The 16,412-nt window shown below is 42.8% G+C and overlaps 1 protein-coding gene across 5 annotated transcripts in view; it reads left to right on the plus strand.

Annotated features, from left to right (window-relative positions):
- LOC119178658 (transcription termination factor 2-like) overlaps positions 1-16,412 on the plus strand; it is a 123,429-nt gene that overhangs the window by 15,142 nt on the left and 91,875 nt on the right. For 4 of the 5 annotated variants that reach the window (XM_075869558.1, XM_075869552.1, XM_075869565.1 and 1 more), the window contains exon 4: positions 5,885-6,024. The exons of the other annotated variant lie outside the window; for it this stretch is intronic. In XM_075869558.1, coding sequence (XP_075725673.1) covers positions 5,885-6,024 — 140 coding nt within the window. The remainder of the gene's footprint in view (positions 1-5,884; positions 6,025-16,412) is intronic. 5 annotated transcript variants of the gene reach the window in all.

The following is a 16,412-nucleotide window of genomic DNA, read 5'->3' on the forward strand; positions in this document are numbered from 1 at the left end:
ACACCAGGTGCAGATGGAAAGCAGTGCATCGTTAACACTTTTGTGACCACGAGAAATTCGAACATTTTTAGGTAGTCTATAAAACGTTAATTTTTATGACAACCAAAGAGTATCAAATTGTATAGAAAGGAGTTATCTTTCAAACAAACTCAGTTTTGAATCACAAATTTATTAACAATAGTACGAAAAGGAATGATCAAGTGAACAAAATTGTAACATGAACAGAAGAATTTCATAAAACTATCAGCACTGCTTTGAACAAAATAAGGATAAAGAAAACCTAAATATACATTTTAAGCACAAAAAACACACACAAATATCCTGTAAATATAAGCGCTGTTAATGCAAAAGTTTTTGTGTATCAAGAATACCATTACATTACACGACGGGATATAGGCCTAGTCAAGAAACAGTTACGTCTGTTTCCTTTTGCCTGGTCTTGTTGGCATGTAACCGTAACATGACAGAATAAAGATTATTGTTATTAGTATTATTATTATGTGGCGTCTTTCATGCCACCGTGCTAAGCAGTTTTGCACTGCGCCAAGACACAGGTTTGGTGTGCATGTTTCACAGGAAACATTTGTTCTGTGTTTTCTCCAATAACTTGAGTAGCAAAAAACAAAGAGAAAAAGTTGACAGCTCTCTCAAAACGCCGTGCGGCACACCGGAGCACAGTTTTGAGGTTCACTCCCGGCTGCCTCCGCGCACGAAACTGCACTTTTTGCACTGTTCTGGAAAGTGGTCTCGCACGAAGGATCTGGACACCCTGAAGATAAGAGCCCCTATCCTTCAGAACACATCGGATCAACTTACACCGACACGCGCCGGCCATTACACGGCCCAAGCACAAAGTTACTCTTTCTGGCGGAGGACCGCAGATTTTCCGGGGCGGTTTGGCAAAGTATTGTCGTCTGTGCTCAAATCAGAAGCGTTAATGTCGTCTCTGAGCCTGTGCTGTTGTCATCATTTGAAGATTTCAGCCCAGATGCACAAAAATCCTCCGAAATTCGTCGTTTTCGTGAAGCAGTCACACGCGACGCCGACACCATCCTTGAAACTATGCACGCTCACCCGCACATAAAGAAAGACGCTTTTGTAAGGGAAAACTATCGGTCGGTGAAGAAACCAGACTGAACACTGTTTCTTGTTTCCAACTTCTTCCTCTTCTCTTGCAGTACTAGCCTGCACACGTCTATTTCTTTTCTTTTCCAACATACTCTCATCCCCCAGTAGCGTCGCTCAATTCCAGCCTGTACAATTTCTGGACTGGTTTTCTGAAAAATTTTCCATCTTGAGCTTTCACTCGACAAGCTCGTATTATACCACCTTGTCCAGGGTAAACGTCCGTGATCGCCCAAGGGGCCAAACTCCTCTGGAAATGCCAGGCTCTTCAATTATCACCACGTCATTCACTCGGAGACAGCTGCTGGGATGAGCTGGGTATAGGTGAAGTACCCGTAGTTCTAACACTCTTTTTTTCTATCGCATCCACATATGATCCATCATCTTCTGTTGGTATCTCAACTTTTTGTTCATGTCTCTTCGATTAGCTTGAGCACTGATGGCATCATTGTCATTGTTGCTCTGCTCCGGAGGCGCTAACAATGAACGTCCAACAAGAAAACGGGCTGGACATATCAGAGAGGGCTCTCTGGCGTCCGTACACGTGTACGTCAGCGGTGTTGAATTAACAACCGCTTCTACCTCTAGTAGGATCGTCTCAGCTTGTTTGCTGCTCAGCTTGCTTTTTCCATCACCTTGAGCAACGATGATTTGACAGTCCGGACAAGCCTCTCCCATCAACCGCCCTACCGAGGTGCACCTGGATCAATAAACTTCCACTCTATGCTGTAGGTCAGCAGAAAAGATGCAAATAGAGAGCTCTTCATGACACTCCAGATGCTCCTGAGGTCCCGTGATGCTTTCTTGAAGGCGAGAGCATTATCCGAGTACATTGTTGCGGGTACTCCTCTGCGAGCAAGAAACCTCCGGAATGCTAGCAAGAAAGTGCTGGACGAGATTGTACTCGTCAGTTCAAGGTGTACTGCTCCAGTCGTCGCACAGATGAACAGCAGGATATGAGCTTTTGATGTGTCACCATGTAGCTCTTGTTGTTCTATATATAGTGGGCCTGCGAAGTCCAATCCTACTACAGCTTTAAAATTCCCACGAGGTGAAAATCAGAAACACAACAGTGAAAATACAGTTGAATCTCGAAGGGGCCCGAAACTTTGTTCGAAATAAAAGAAGTTCTTGTTAATGAAAGCTAAATAAACAGAGGGCTCTCCATGCAGTGGCGCATGTGCATTGAGCTAACACGCGAGGGGGAAGTTTCAGAAGACTTGCATCAAACCACAGGACATCCGTTATTAATTGAAGTAATTGGTGATGCGTGTCTGCACACATTTGCCTTGCAGAGAGTCAATTTCGCACGCAGCTTGCAAAGCATTTCTACTTTGGCTTCACCATTCTCCTGGCAAGAGAAGTTGCGCGCGAAAATGTCCAGCGCCAACACTTTCTGAAGACGACAACAACCACTGCATAGCGGAGCCTCTCGCAGCCGCATCATGGCCAGCACGTGACGAGAAAGGAGGAGCGCCTCCATGCGAAGAGAAGCAGATCGGCATTTGAGAGAAAACCAACACTTCACAGCAGTTTTCTTTTTTTGCTCTCTTTGCATGCGTCATTGAAAAGAGAAGGGTTACGTGGCAGGGACGAGAAAGGGGGAAGTGTGGCACCTGCGCGTGAGAGACCCCCCCCCCTTCAAGGCGTAAGAGGCCGCAAGAGGCAAGGGCTGCAGAAGATAGTGCCTTTTTCCTTTCCTTCAACCACACATTCATTCAACCCAGCGAGAGCTTTTTTTTTTTTTCCTTTCTCGCTTCGCGCTTGGCATTGGAAGGAGAAGGGTCTTTACGTGGCAGTGACGGGAAAGGGAGAAGCGTGACCCGGGCGCGTCGCAGATCGGCATTTGAGAGAGAGCAAACATTCCACCGCAGCCTTTTCTTTCCTTTTCTTTTCCTTCGCGCGCAGCGTTGAGGTGTCGCAGGTGCCGCTGCGGGATTGGGCGGGGTGCTGAGAGCATTTTCGGAGCTCGATATTTTCGAATTAACCGTCGCAAGTGGTTGCGCGTTCGAATTACTGGACGTTTTCGCCCATTGGAATACACATAGCTCCGACGGGACTTCATCGTGAGTTCAAATTAACTGGAAGTTCGAATTAAGCGTGTTCGAATTAATGAGATTCGACTGTAGTAAAATACTTCTCCTTTTACACGTTGGATAGCGTAAGATGTCCACAAGTGCTCGTAACCGGACAAATATTGAAGTTGTAAATACTGACAACATGCTATCGATGGGGATAGGCCTGGTCATGAAAGTGTTAAGCCTGAATTTGTCAGAATGCTGATCCATGTCGGCATAAACAACATAATCGTCCACAAAAAGTCTGACTTTCATCACAGGCGAGTGAACTGATAAGTAAAGATGGTTTATGTACACTAAAAACAATAATTGTGCAAGCACAGAGCCTTGCAGCACTTCTGAGTGAACGTCTAGCGTGTTATAAATGCTGTCAGTGACTGTCACAAGTTGTTTTCTTGAAGACAAAATGGTACGTAATCCAGGTGATAATGTTGTGGTCATTACCAATTGCATACAGTTTTGTAATTAAATCATCATGGGGTACTACATAGAATGCTTAAAAAAAAAATCTACAAATTGAGTGAGTTTACAGTCACAAGTTATCTCAGCTAACCGAGTTGAGCTGGATATATCAGACTTAAATGCATGTTGATTGTCTTCCAGTTGTATAATAACAGCCTTAAATATTGCGTTCTAATGGCTAACAAGCTCTGGATGTTAAGGACACTGGCCTGTAGTTATTTAATTCTAATGGGAAGCCATATTGATGAATTGTAACTGTCCTCGCTGAGTGCCAGTAATCAGGTATCGCACAATATTTTGAAGTTATATATATTTTATAGAAATATTCTGGCACACAGATAGCATATCTGCTAAGACAGGCATTTTTTTGTTGATTTGTCATGAAGGAAGGAGAGCTTGACAAAAAAAAAAAAGGATATCTTGCTGCATTAATCTTTTCCTAGAATTGGCGTAGCAGGCTATGGAGCCGTTTCTTGTCGCCGTGTTTACGGTAGCGTTTGATCGTGTGCTTCATATGAATAAGATTGCGATTCATTCAGGGATACTCTCCATAAATATGCTTCTTTTTTAATGGCTCATGAATGCATTCACAGTGGAATATCATACCGTATTTACTCGCGTAATGATCGCACTCGCATAATGATCGCACTCGCATAATGATCGCACCCCTAAATTTTGTCGTCTAAATTCGACCTTTTTTTCCCCCGCGTAATGATCGCACCCTGAACTTGCCGCATTAACATGTCATGTGCGAAGTTTAGCTGAACGCGCCTATCATTATTTCTGTGATCTGAAAGCGGGCATCACTATGCTAATGCCATAAATTTACTGATTTAAATGAAAGAATTTCTTGTTTAGATGGAAGAAACTGTTTTCACGCATGTGACTTACTCACAACCTCCATAACTGGCGCAAAGAAAAAAAAAAATGCGGTGGCTTCGCTCCACGGAGTGCTTCGCTCCGTCAGCCGTCATGTTTGGTTTGACATCCCGCACTGTTACAGCGGTGGCCGCCTGTTGGTCGACCTGTGTTCATCCCTCAGCAATGTTTTTTTTTCCTGAGATTACTTTTTTTTTGGTGTGCTTTGTGACCGTCTGTTGAAGCACCGTTTCACCATGGGGCAGTATGCGAGCTTTACTGCCACGTTCAAGCTGAAGGCGCCTGACTACGCGCTAGAGCACAGCAACTGTGCTGCCGGCAGATATTTCGGTGTCAACGAAGTCCGGATCCGATATTGGAAAAAATAGCGCGGCATGCTCATGGCTACTAACAGCATGCGATGGGCTTTCCGTGAACCCAAATCTGGCAAGTTCCTTGACATTGAAAAGGCAGTGCTCGAATACGTGAAGGACATGTGCAAGAACGGTTATGCAGTGTCATTAGACATGATATGGACGCAGGCGTGGTTTCCCGGAGGCTGAAAATAGCCACAAAGGACATCCGCGCCAGTTCCGGCTGGACGACTCGCTTCATGCGGCGGAATGGACTGTCGCTGGCATTTCCAACGCGCTCGACGGAATGGAAGATGACCCTCTGTGGGACAGTGAAGACACTGCTGGTTCCGACAGGTAATCGTGCGGCGACGACACTGACGCCAGTGATGCTTCGGAGTCTGAATGAACGTTAGGGGGTCAGAGAGGTAAAAAATAAAAGGGCAGTGTGCCATGCATGTAATGCATGGCACACTCCTGCGTAATGCGTGCATTTTATTACAAGGGTAAGCCTTAATTTACTTTTATTTTTGGTTATGTTCATGATAGCTACTGTAAAAATTCTGATTAGCGACTTTTTTGCATTTCCGGTGCTCAGAATATATTTTCACGGAAAAGTTACCCGCGTAATGATCGCATCCCGAAGTTGAAGTCAAGTTTAAAAAAAAAAAAGTGCGATCATTATGCGAGTAATACGGTAGTTTTGAAATGCGACCACAACTCATTGAAGTCAGGCTATTATCTATTACTTCTATTTTGCACGCGTCATATGTATTGGTTTGTTTATGGACTGTTTTTTATTGCAGTGCCCACTCGCCATTCATTGTGTTAGGCTGCAGACTAGTCCAGCTGCTTCCCGGCAGATGTTTCTTCATTGTCCTCAACCTGTAAAATTGTACAAAGTAGAAATAAAGTTTTTTTGGTTTGATTTGAAAATGTCCATTATTATAGCAATTACACACACCCGCAATTTTATTTTTAATGCTCGTCTTGGTGTGGGTCAAGCAGGAGTCTGTCCAGCCAACCTGACGAGTGGGACGAGAGCCCCCAGCCGCAAGGGGTACGCACTGCCCTGATGGCCCACCAGCGACAAGCCCTGCAATGGATGCTTTGGAGGGAGGAGCAAGAGGCTCCGGGGGGCATTCTCGGTGAGCTGTGCAAGCTTTGAAAAACAGGCGGGGTGCATGACAATCATATGCTAAGTGGATAGAAGCAGCGGAGAATCACGCCAGCAGTGATGAGGCATTGGTAGAAAGAAGTTGGAAAGAGTATCTCTTATGATAGTTTGGAGGGTCGGTCAATCTCTTTGAGAGTTGGAAAGAGTATCTCTTATGATAGTTTGGAGGGTTGGTCAACCTCTCTGGGAGTGAGGAGTTTCGGCAAGAAATTGGCTGGTGGCAGTTAATTGTGGAGACAAGGCGTGAAATGCATTGTCAGAGACACTAAGTTAGTATGGGACTGATAAAGGGAAAAGCACATAACAATATTCCTAAAGGGCCAATCTCTAGGTGCCCATAAAAAATTTTAGTTAGACCGTGGAAGTTGTGTGTCTGATGAGGAGCATAACAATATTCTTAAAAGGCCAATCTCCAGGTGCCCATAAAAAATTTTAGACAGTGGAAATTGTTGTGCGTCTGATGAGGAGCCTTATGCCACAAAAATTTTTTCATTCGGTTCATTACGAGCTGAGAAAAAGTTTTTCTTAAGTGGCACGAAACGTGGATGAGAGGAGGCGAGCTCGAAACCCTTGCTGCTTCTTCGCGTTGCCTTCGCAAGCCAAATCTCTTCCCCACTCTCTTCGGCATCCGACCAATAGGTCACGTGCGCATGATGTGCCCAAACAAGTCCGACCCCCAAGCACGCGGGCGGCGTTGCTTTGTTGACCAGCATTTTTTGTGGTTTTCTGCCTGTTTCTGCGGGATAGTTTGGAAACGCTTAGACGCAGTAGAATAGATGAACACAATAAGTGCAGTTGATCGACGTAGCGCGTTTAGAAACATAGGACAAGGGAAGGGACAGAAGGGTACGCTTACTTCCAACAAAATCTTTATTTCGAGGAGCGTACATATATATGCTCACGAAATTCAAAGACAACGGATAAACAGATGAAAAACCCTCTATTGCCATGCGCTAAAAACTTAAGATCTCAAGAACGACAATTCTTTTTCACAAAGACCGAGAGAAGGAGTGCTGACACAGTTTAGCCCTGATCTACTAATCTTTTCTGCTTCAATAATCTCCCTTGTCACTTTATTTCTGTTTATTCCTATGATTACCGTATCATGAAAAAGTGGTTTGCAGCCACACGTGCTGCAATGTAGTGCCAAAAAGCCATCTCGACCATTTCTTACGTTGCAAGCGTGTTCACAGAGCCGGTCATTGATGCACCTGCCAGTTTGTCCTATGTAGTATTTACCGCATGAAAGAGGTATCTGATAGATTACAAATTGCGCGCATGTGACAAACAGTGTTAAGTGCTTTTTAGAGCATCCCGGTTTTGCATGTGAAACAACTTTCATACACAAGTACGAGAGCTTTTTCGGGGCAGAAAACACCACTTTTACATTGGCCCGCTCCCCAACCTTTTTCAAGTTGTGGGAGATTCCATGCAGATAAGGCACTACGGCAAGCTTCTGTCGTCTTACTGGCTCAACATGAGGGAGAGCTTGCTGCAAGGACTGAAGCTTCTTGACCAAAATACCCGCGAGGGAAACCTGTACGTGAGAGGGGTAGCCAGCGTCCAGAAATTGTTTTGCTTGTTCCTTAAAACTAGCTGCCATCACATGTGGACAAGACCTCTGTAAGGCGTTACTAAAGCACATATTTACAATGCCTCGTTTTACGAGCTTAGTATGGGCGGCGTGGTACAGAAGCAAGGGTTTGTTACTCCTCGGCTTGTACATCCAACAAGTGTGGTCTAGGTGAAAAATGAGAGCGATATCTAAAAATCTGAGAGTGTTATTAACAGGCAACTCATGGGTTAAAACAAGGGGACTAAACCGCTCCTTGATGAAGTTGAAGATATCTAGGGCACAAAAAGTGGGGTCACAGTCAAGAAGAATGAGGAAGTCGTCAACGAACCTAAAGATGCGCATGATTCGGTTGTCACTAAGGTCACCGGAAACGGTTCTGTCGAGCTTGGCTAAAAACAAATCACTTAAGATTGGAGCAATGCATGATCCAATACAAATGCCCTCCTTTTGAAGGCGGGGTTCCCGTTCCATTGAATAAAAGTAGATTTCAAATAAAAGGATAAAAGTTCTAAAAAGCTACTAGACGATATACCAGCACTATTCTGAAATGTTATGCTACCAAGCTTGTCAATGCACTCTTCTACACAATTAAGAATCGATTTGTGAGGCAACGAATAATACAGATCTTTTACATCAATGGAAAAACCACACATGTGCTGATTCGAACGGGGTCGGACGAAATCAAGAACTTGATGGGAATTTTTCACGAGAAATGGGTCATCTACTGTTAATAGACCAAGCTTACTTTGTAAAAACAACGCAACATTTTTTTGCCACATGCCATTTTCTGAAACGATAACACGAAATGGTTTTTCAGGCTTATGCGTTTTCGCACTGAAGAATACCTCAAGCCAATCTTTTTTGCTATTTGCTATGTCGCTAACAAGTTTACTGAGGTCGAGCTTTTCACACATCTTTTTTGCCTGAGACTTGACTTTAGAAAGAACAACATTATCGTAATTTTTGAAAACAGATGAAACAGCTTCACTTGCTTTAGAACTGAAAAGCTTGTAAGAAAGAACAGCAAACCCTCCTTCCTTGTCGGCTGGAAGTATGGCGAGGGCGTTGTTCCTAAGGTAGGCCTCCACTTTTCTCAGCGGCAATTTGGAAGAGTGTTGCTTCGAACGAAGGAGCACATCAACACCTGCTGACACACACCGGTCATGTTCCGAGTCAGTTGCCTTCCCAGAATTCGGCGGACCAAGGAGAGCCTTTCAGGTGCGGAAAGCCTTGACTCTACCGCAAACTTCGGTCCTAGTGACAGGGTTTTCGACACTTCCGGGGGCAGCTGTAACGGCTCCAGCCTGTGAACGCTACTCTTGCCTTTATCATCCCGTCTTGTTGCCGATCTGAAAAACCATTTCGCCTGAAAAGCCTGAAAAACCATTTCGTGTTATCGTTTCAAAAAATGGCACGTGGCAAAAAAATGTTGCGTTGTTTTTACAAAGTAAGCTTGGTCTATTAACAGTAGATGACCCATTTCTCGTGAAAAATTCCCATCAAGTTCTTGATTTCGTCCGACCCCGTTCGAATCAGCACATGTGTGGTTTTTCCATTGATGTAAAAGATCTGTATTATTCGTTGCCTCACAAATCGATTATTAATTGTGTAGAAGAGTGCATTGACAAGCTTGGTAGCATAACATTTCAAAATAGTGCCGGTATATCGTCTAGTAGCTTTTTAGAACTTTTATCCTTTGATTTGAAATCTACTTTTATTCAATGGAACGGGAACCCCACCTTCAAAAGGAGGGCATTTGTATTGGATCATGCATTGCTCCAATCTTAAGTGATTTGTTTTTAGCCAAGCTCGACAGAACCATTTCCGGTGACCTTAGTGACAACCGAATCATGCGCATCTTTAGATTTGTTGATGACTTCCTCATTCTTCTTGACTGTGACCCCACTTTTTGTGCCCTAGATATCTTCAACTTCATCAAGGAGCGGTTTAGTCCCCTTGTTTTAACCCATGAGTTGCCTGTTAATAACACTCTCGGATTTTTAGATATCGCTCTCATTTTTCACATAGACCACATTTGTTGGATGTACAAGCCGAGGAGTAACAAACCCTTGCTTCTGTACCACTCCGCCCATACTAAGCTCGTAAAACGAGGCATTGTAAATATGTGCTTTAGTAACACCTTACAGCGGTCTTGTCCACATCTGATGGCAGCTAGTTTCAAGGAACAAGCAGAACGACTTCTGGACGCTAGCTACCCCTCTCACGTACAGGTTTCCGTCGCGGGTATTCTGGTCAAGAAGCTTCAGTCCTTACAGCAAGCTTTCCCTCATGTTGAGCCAGTATGACGACAGAAGCTTGCCGTAGTGCCTTATCTGCATGGAATCTCCCACAACTTGAAAAAGGTTGGGGAGCGGGCTAATGTAAAAGTGGTGTTTTCTGCCCCGAAAAAGCTCTCGTACTTGTGTATGAAAGTTGTTTCACATGCAAAACCGGGATGCTCTAAAAAGCACTTAACACTGTTTGTCACATGCGCGCAATTTGTAATCTATCAGATACCTCTTTCATGCGGTAAATACTACATAGGACAAACTGGCAGGTGCATCAATGACCGGCTCCGTGAACACGCTTGCAACGTAAGAAATGGTCGAGATGGCTTTTTGGCACTACATTGCAGCACGTGTGGCTGCAAACCACTTTTTCATGATACGGTAATCATAGGAATAAACAGAAATAAAGTGACAAGGGAGATTATTGAAGCAGAAAAGATTAGTAGATCAGGGCTAAACTGTGTCAGCACTCCTTCTCTCGGTCTTTGTGAAAAAGAATTGTCGTTCTTGAGATCTTAAGTTTTTAGCGCATGGCAATAGAGGGTTTTTCATCTGTTTATTCGTTGTCTTTGAATTTCGTGAGCATATATATGTACGCTCCTCGAAATAAAGATTTTGTTGGAAGTAAGCGTACCCTTCTGTCCCTTCCCTTGTCCTATGTTTCTAAACGCGCTACATCGATCAACTATGTCTTACCAACATGCCCAACTTTATACTCTAGACAATAAGTGCAGGAATACGTAGGAGCATTACTTTCGCTTCCACGGCTGTCATCTGCTCGATGCGCTGACTGCAGAGACACGAATGCATGTGAAACGTCTGCACATTAGCCCTGCATCTCGAAGCAATTCACAAGAAAAAAAAATGAAAAAAAGATGTGCACATTCTCTTGTTCGGTCGCATCATTTATCTAAAGTTTTATTAATCTCGTCAAGCAATAAATTACATAAACTACGCATGTGTTAAATAATTTTCGCTATGTCATGTGCTACTGTTGGCAACGTCAGAGCGCAGTCGTCTACGTAAAGGACCAACGTCACAGCACTGCCGTGTATGTAGGGCAATTCGTGCGTACACGTCATGCCCTCATCAGGCGCGCGCCCGCGAAAGGAAGGGAGAGCAGCGTTCATCTTGATATTTCACCCATTTCCGCGGTGCATAGCGTTGCAAATTTTGGCAGATGTGATTGTGAACGCCCCATGTACGCATTGCGCTTGTCAGCTGAAAATTTTCAAACCTGGTGTGTGGCCCTTTAATAGGGCTAGGATGTTTGAAGCTAGACCGTATCATCAGAAGTTGTTGGTGGGTTGGTTTGTGTGTCCATATAGTTCTTCATCTCCTAAGTGTTCATTTTTTAGCCCTTTGACACGCTATAAGTGCAATTGTGTACCCCACTCGTTTTTGTTATTTGCATCAAGTAGAGGCTAAAACAGAGCGAGATATATCGTACTTTGGATGACTTGGTCCTCCTGCATAATAAATTTGTCTTCATTTAACTTCACTTTGCATATTACTGATACTAGGCCCGTGCAAATATTCAAATGCTTTGGATATTCGAATGATAAGTAGAGTATTCGAATTTGCTTTGATGCAAATTTAAGTTATTGAAACTTTAAAATATCGCAATATTGAAAATTTCGAAGTATTCAAAATGAACGAATAGGTGTATATTAATCCGCATGTAACCGCCTGTAAAAATGGTTTCACTGCAGGGTAGAGCTGCTAAGCCATGAAAGCACCTGTGCATAGGAAATCCGCTCTGCCGCGAAGCTCCACTTCAAACTTTTAAAGGGGCCCTGCAACACTTCTTGAATATGGTCATAAAACGCTTCCGATCTGTGGTCGAGGCTATCGAGAACACGTGAGCCAAATATTATAGCGCAGCACGTGACCTGCAATTCACAATAAGTTTTCAAGTCAGCTAAAAATAATTGCTCTCTTCTCTGGGCAAGTGACACGAAAAGCTCCAATATAACTCGTCATAGCCGTTGTATCAGCGATTAGCTGATTTGAGCATGGTGCGCTCGGTCGTTTCTGGGGCTGACGTGAGAGATTTCCACTTGTGCACGCGTATGTGCACGATCTCACTAAATAGCTGCATATTCGAAAAACGAAAGGAAAAAAAGAGAGGAAGAAAGTGCTGAAAAGTCACGAGGCGCGTGTGATGTATTTTCTTTTCCCATGCCATCCCTCACTGCTTAGCTTCCGACGCTTTTGCTTGGATGAGAAGAGAGAACGCGATTGCGGCGGGTGATAAATCTTTGCAACTTTGTTCGTACTAGACGGATTTTAAATATTTTTCACAGCAATGAATTCATGAGGCAATAAGCTTATTTATTGAATCCATTGCATGGCTACTTAAAAAAATGTTGCAGGGCCCTTTTAAATCAACATATTATTCTCAAATTGATTCATCATTTTTAAGCTTAAAAGCTTGTTATAATAAATTTTAAAATGTTATCTATTTTACTGGTTATTACTCGCATCATATTGAAAATCAGATCCTGCTGCTACTCAAAGTTCTTTCGATTTTCTTAGAATGAAAAAAAAAAAAGGGTATTTGCATGAGGCCTTTCAATGAAAAAAAATGTTCTGCAGGTTAGTTAGGTCGCGACAAATGTGCCCAATTTTTTTTTATAATATGTTCTTTAAATTATTCAACCAAGATCAGTATTCGCTTCAAATTCACTTCTAACCTGTATTTCACAATTGGCACAAGCCTAACTGATACATATGACCGCTTCTCTGAAGGCACTACTACGTTCGACGAGTCGTGCGATGTGCCACATCTGGCAAGCAGTGTGAAAAGCAGTATTTTTTTCTGCTCAAGATTGACATAACTAAAAATGAGTTTGCACAATATTTGTAGCCTGAGATTTGATTTCGTTTATGCCAAAAGTAAGCATCAATGACTTCTAGATAAAGAGATATTTAAATACAACTTAAGTGGATTGAGTTGTTATAAGACATAATTTCAACAATTTTCTCATTACTCTTGTTGCGGTTGAATATTGAGTGCCTTGAAATAATGTAGTGATTTGGCACATTTACAGACAGTTCTTCATAGGTGGCATCTGAACGGGCTAAGCGATGCGCAATAACAGAAAAATGGTATATATAAAGTTCAACATTCCAAAGAGTCTGAGGCTATGAGGGACACTGCAGAAGACGGCTGGCTGCAGATAATTTTGAGCGGCTGGCACTGCTTCACGTGCATTGAAATCACAAAGGGCATGGGCCTCTAGCATTTCCCCTTCATCAAAATGTGATCGCCGCTATCGAAACCACGTCTTTCAGGTCAGGAGCCTAGCACAATAACCAGTGAGCCATGGCAGATAGGTCGTTATAGGAGGGAATCAGTTGATAGATATCACTGCCTAGCCGGTGGATAACGAGTAGAACAATTGAGCATCTTCTAGATATTACCATGTAGCAGTATATGCTCTCCGTTTCTTTTTTGGCTACACCAATGCCACTCATGTTCCTGTCCGTCCAGTATCGCCATCCATGTGTGCTTGCCCCTGTTCACACTTGTGACTATTTGCACACTTCATAACTCGGTAACACACTTGCATCTGTAAAATGAGCGTGGAGCTTGTGTGAATCTGTGTATTTGTGACTGAACATGTAACCATTGTAACAGGACAGCACTGAAGATGAGACACAGAACACACTGGACACAGCGATGAATATCAACTGTGTTGTTCTGCCACAATTTTCATGAACCAACTTGCCCAAGAACCATCGATGTTCCCCATCTAAGATATTGCTAACTTGTTTGTATGATTTGTGGCTGTGTCTGTGATAACTGAGTGCCTAGTTCGAAGCTAGTTAGGTAGACAGTCTGTTCTCTCTGTGTTATCTTGTAATTAATTGATTTGATATATGGGGTTTACCGTCCCAAAACCACCACATCATTACGAGAGACGCTGTAGTGGAGGGCTCTGGAAATTTCGACCACCTGGGGTTCTTTAATGTGCACCTAAATCTGAGCACACAGGCCTACAGCATTTTCGCCTCCATCGGAAATGCAGCCGCCGCAGCCGGGATTCGATCCTGCGACCTGCAGATCAGCAGCCGAGTAGCTTAGCCACTAGATCACCGTGGTGGAGTTGTTGTAATTAATTGACTTCCGTTTTGTTCTGTACTGCCTGTATTGGAGATGTAAACATGTCCAATAGAGATAGTATGCCATTTTAATTTATTTTGTGTATAATTAACTTGTACTCTTAACCAATTATTACGAAGTAAAAGAGCAATAGAATTTATTAAAAATACCTCATCAGTGTGAAATAATTTATTGTTTCTTCACACTATACGTGTTCACAGTTTGCTGCCACAGCTTGCGGTGTAGTGCTTTTCTTCTTGGTTCGTGCCAAGATTCTTATACAGGAGAAAACGTCATTCATTCATCTCTGAAGGTGCCCATAAACAGCTCTGGGCCTTGGTAAAGGTGCTTACTGCTTTTACTATTAATGCTTAACCTCAATCAGCACTGGTGAGAATTGGGGGGCTTCTTTACATCAAGACTAATATTCAGCCGATGGTTTTCATCAATAATCAATATTACCCCTGATTACCCACATAAGTCACAATAACCATCCACAACCACTGCAGTGTGTTCCGCCATTTGAGGGCTGGATTTCTTTGCAAAATGCTATTGAAAACTGTGTAATTTTTATTGCTGAGATAAATTGTCCAGATGATTCTACATAAGAAAAAAATAGTGTGAAGTTTTTTTTTGTAGCATTAAAGAGACAAAAAAATTATCTTTGTTATATACACGTAGTTTATTCGTTGGAGGGTCGAGCAAAATCCTAAAAAAAAAAGACACCTATACAACTATTTATAAATAAAAATTATTAATAATAAACATAGCTCACAGACATACAAAAGTAAGTGTACCAGAGTACTTTTATGCTAAAAAAATCTTTCTGTTTTAACAATAAACACTAGGACACCTTTAATCCGATCCAGATCACCTCGCAACGCACGCTTTTGAGATGTCACTCCATCATCAAGTCTGAACTCTTAAATCTGTCCTCGTTAGACAAACTTAAGTCCAATTAATTAGATTCTGATTTAGGCACTTAAGGAGTAGTCCATATTGGAAGAATCCCCACTGACCTCCTAGGCACCAAAGCAAACAGCGCGCATATCTGTAGCGTAAGTGAACTGCATCAAAAAAAAACTGTGGTTGTGTGCCGGTCCAAAAAGAAAAACGAGTAAAAAAACTATAACAATCTTTCTTATTGCCAACAACATGGAGTTAGTTTTTCTGAGTTCCCAAAACAGAAAACGCAACTACTGTGGCATCATTTGTGTAATTTAGCGTTGCACGGAAACGGATGTAATTGCGTCCTGCGGAGCGATAAACGGGTAGGTCACAAGCGGTCATTCTTTGGGAGATACCTGCTTCAACATAATCATAAGTAGGGGTGAAATGTAGTGATAGCAGGAGGGAGCTTGCATAACGTCTTTGATCATTAGCCAGGGAAAGTGTGATAAAAAGGCAGAGTAAACTACAGAAAAACACAAATAGCCTTTTCTTTCTATGAGGAGAATAACTTGCGGAAGTGTACAACAGGGTCTTTCCACCACACACACATAAAAAAATTCTTAGTGGTGTATTTTATGGTAACGGCTGTTTTTGTGATACCACGAGTCTTAAATTCATTGTTCACATTGGCCATTGTCTACCGTGTAAGCACATTGCCTTGGCCTTTCGGTGTCGTCGTGGAAGCAGGCTCCAAGGAAACCAGAGCCAACCTTGAGTGCAACTCTGGCCTGAAATGATACGAAGGCAAAAGCCGTCCTGTTTTCTTTCTTCTTTTCAGTTAGATGTGTCAGCTGAGACAATCCCCTCCCACGATTATCTGAAAGTCTTCTGTAGCCAATGTGCTGCATCTGGGATCAAAGGCATTAGAAATGTCGCGTGACGATTTTTTTTGAGCCACTTGTGTTGACAGCACCAGCACTGATGGTCGCTTTTTGCATTTCAGGAGGCATCTAATTTAGCCGTAAAAATGCGAAGAAGTGAATGACAAAAGCCAAAAGGAAAGGAATGGGCAGTTATCTGTTTAGTTTTATTCTATAACGATGGTTTTATAGGTAAACCTGGGTATAACGAAATTGACAAGTTTTCCTGGAAATTTGTTACAAACAGGTTATCGTTATATCCAGTTTCAGCCCAAAAATTTGGAAAAGAAATGCACAAATTAAACAAAAGGGGAACTCAAGGTAGAACTGGTGCACAACTTATTTAGCAGCAAAAAACCGTGCTATTTTGCTCTGTTGCTTATTCATAATAGATGGCAATACGGAATGTTTGTAGGGCATCAATACAATGCTGCTTCGTCATTGGCTAGCCATGACCTTTGAGATGAGTTCCGGCAATGCACCTTGTTTTGCCAATGACGGAGCATAAAGCAGCGGCATTACGCTTGGAGCGCTCGAGGCCATGGCGACAGTGAGGCGAGAGTGAGAGTTCTTTTG

The sequence above is a fragment of the Rhipicephalus microplus genome, chromosome 1, assembly GCF_043290135.1.
Source record: "Rhipicephalus microplus isolate Deutch F79 chromosome 1, USDA_Rmic, whole genome shotgun sequence".
NCBI classification, from domain to species: Eukaryota; Metazoa; Arthropoda; class Arachnida; order Ixodida; family Ixodidae; genus Rhipicephalus; species Rhipicephalus microplus.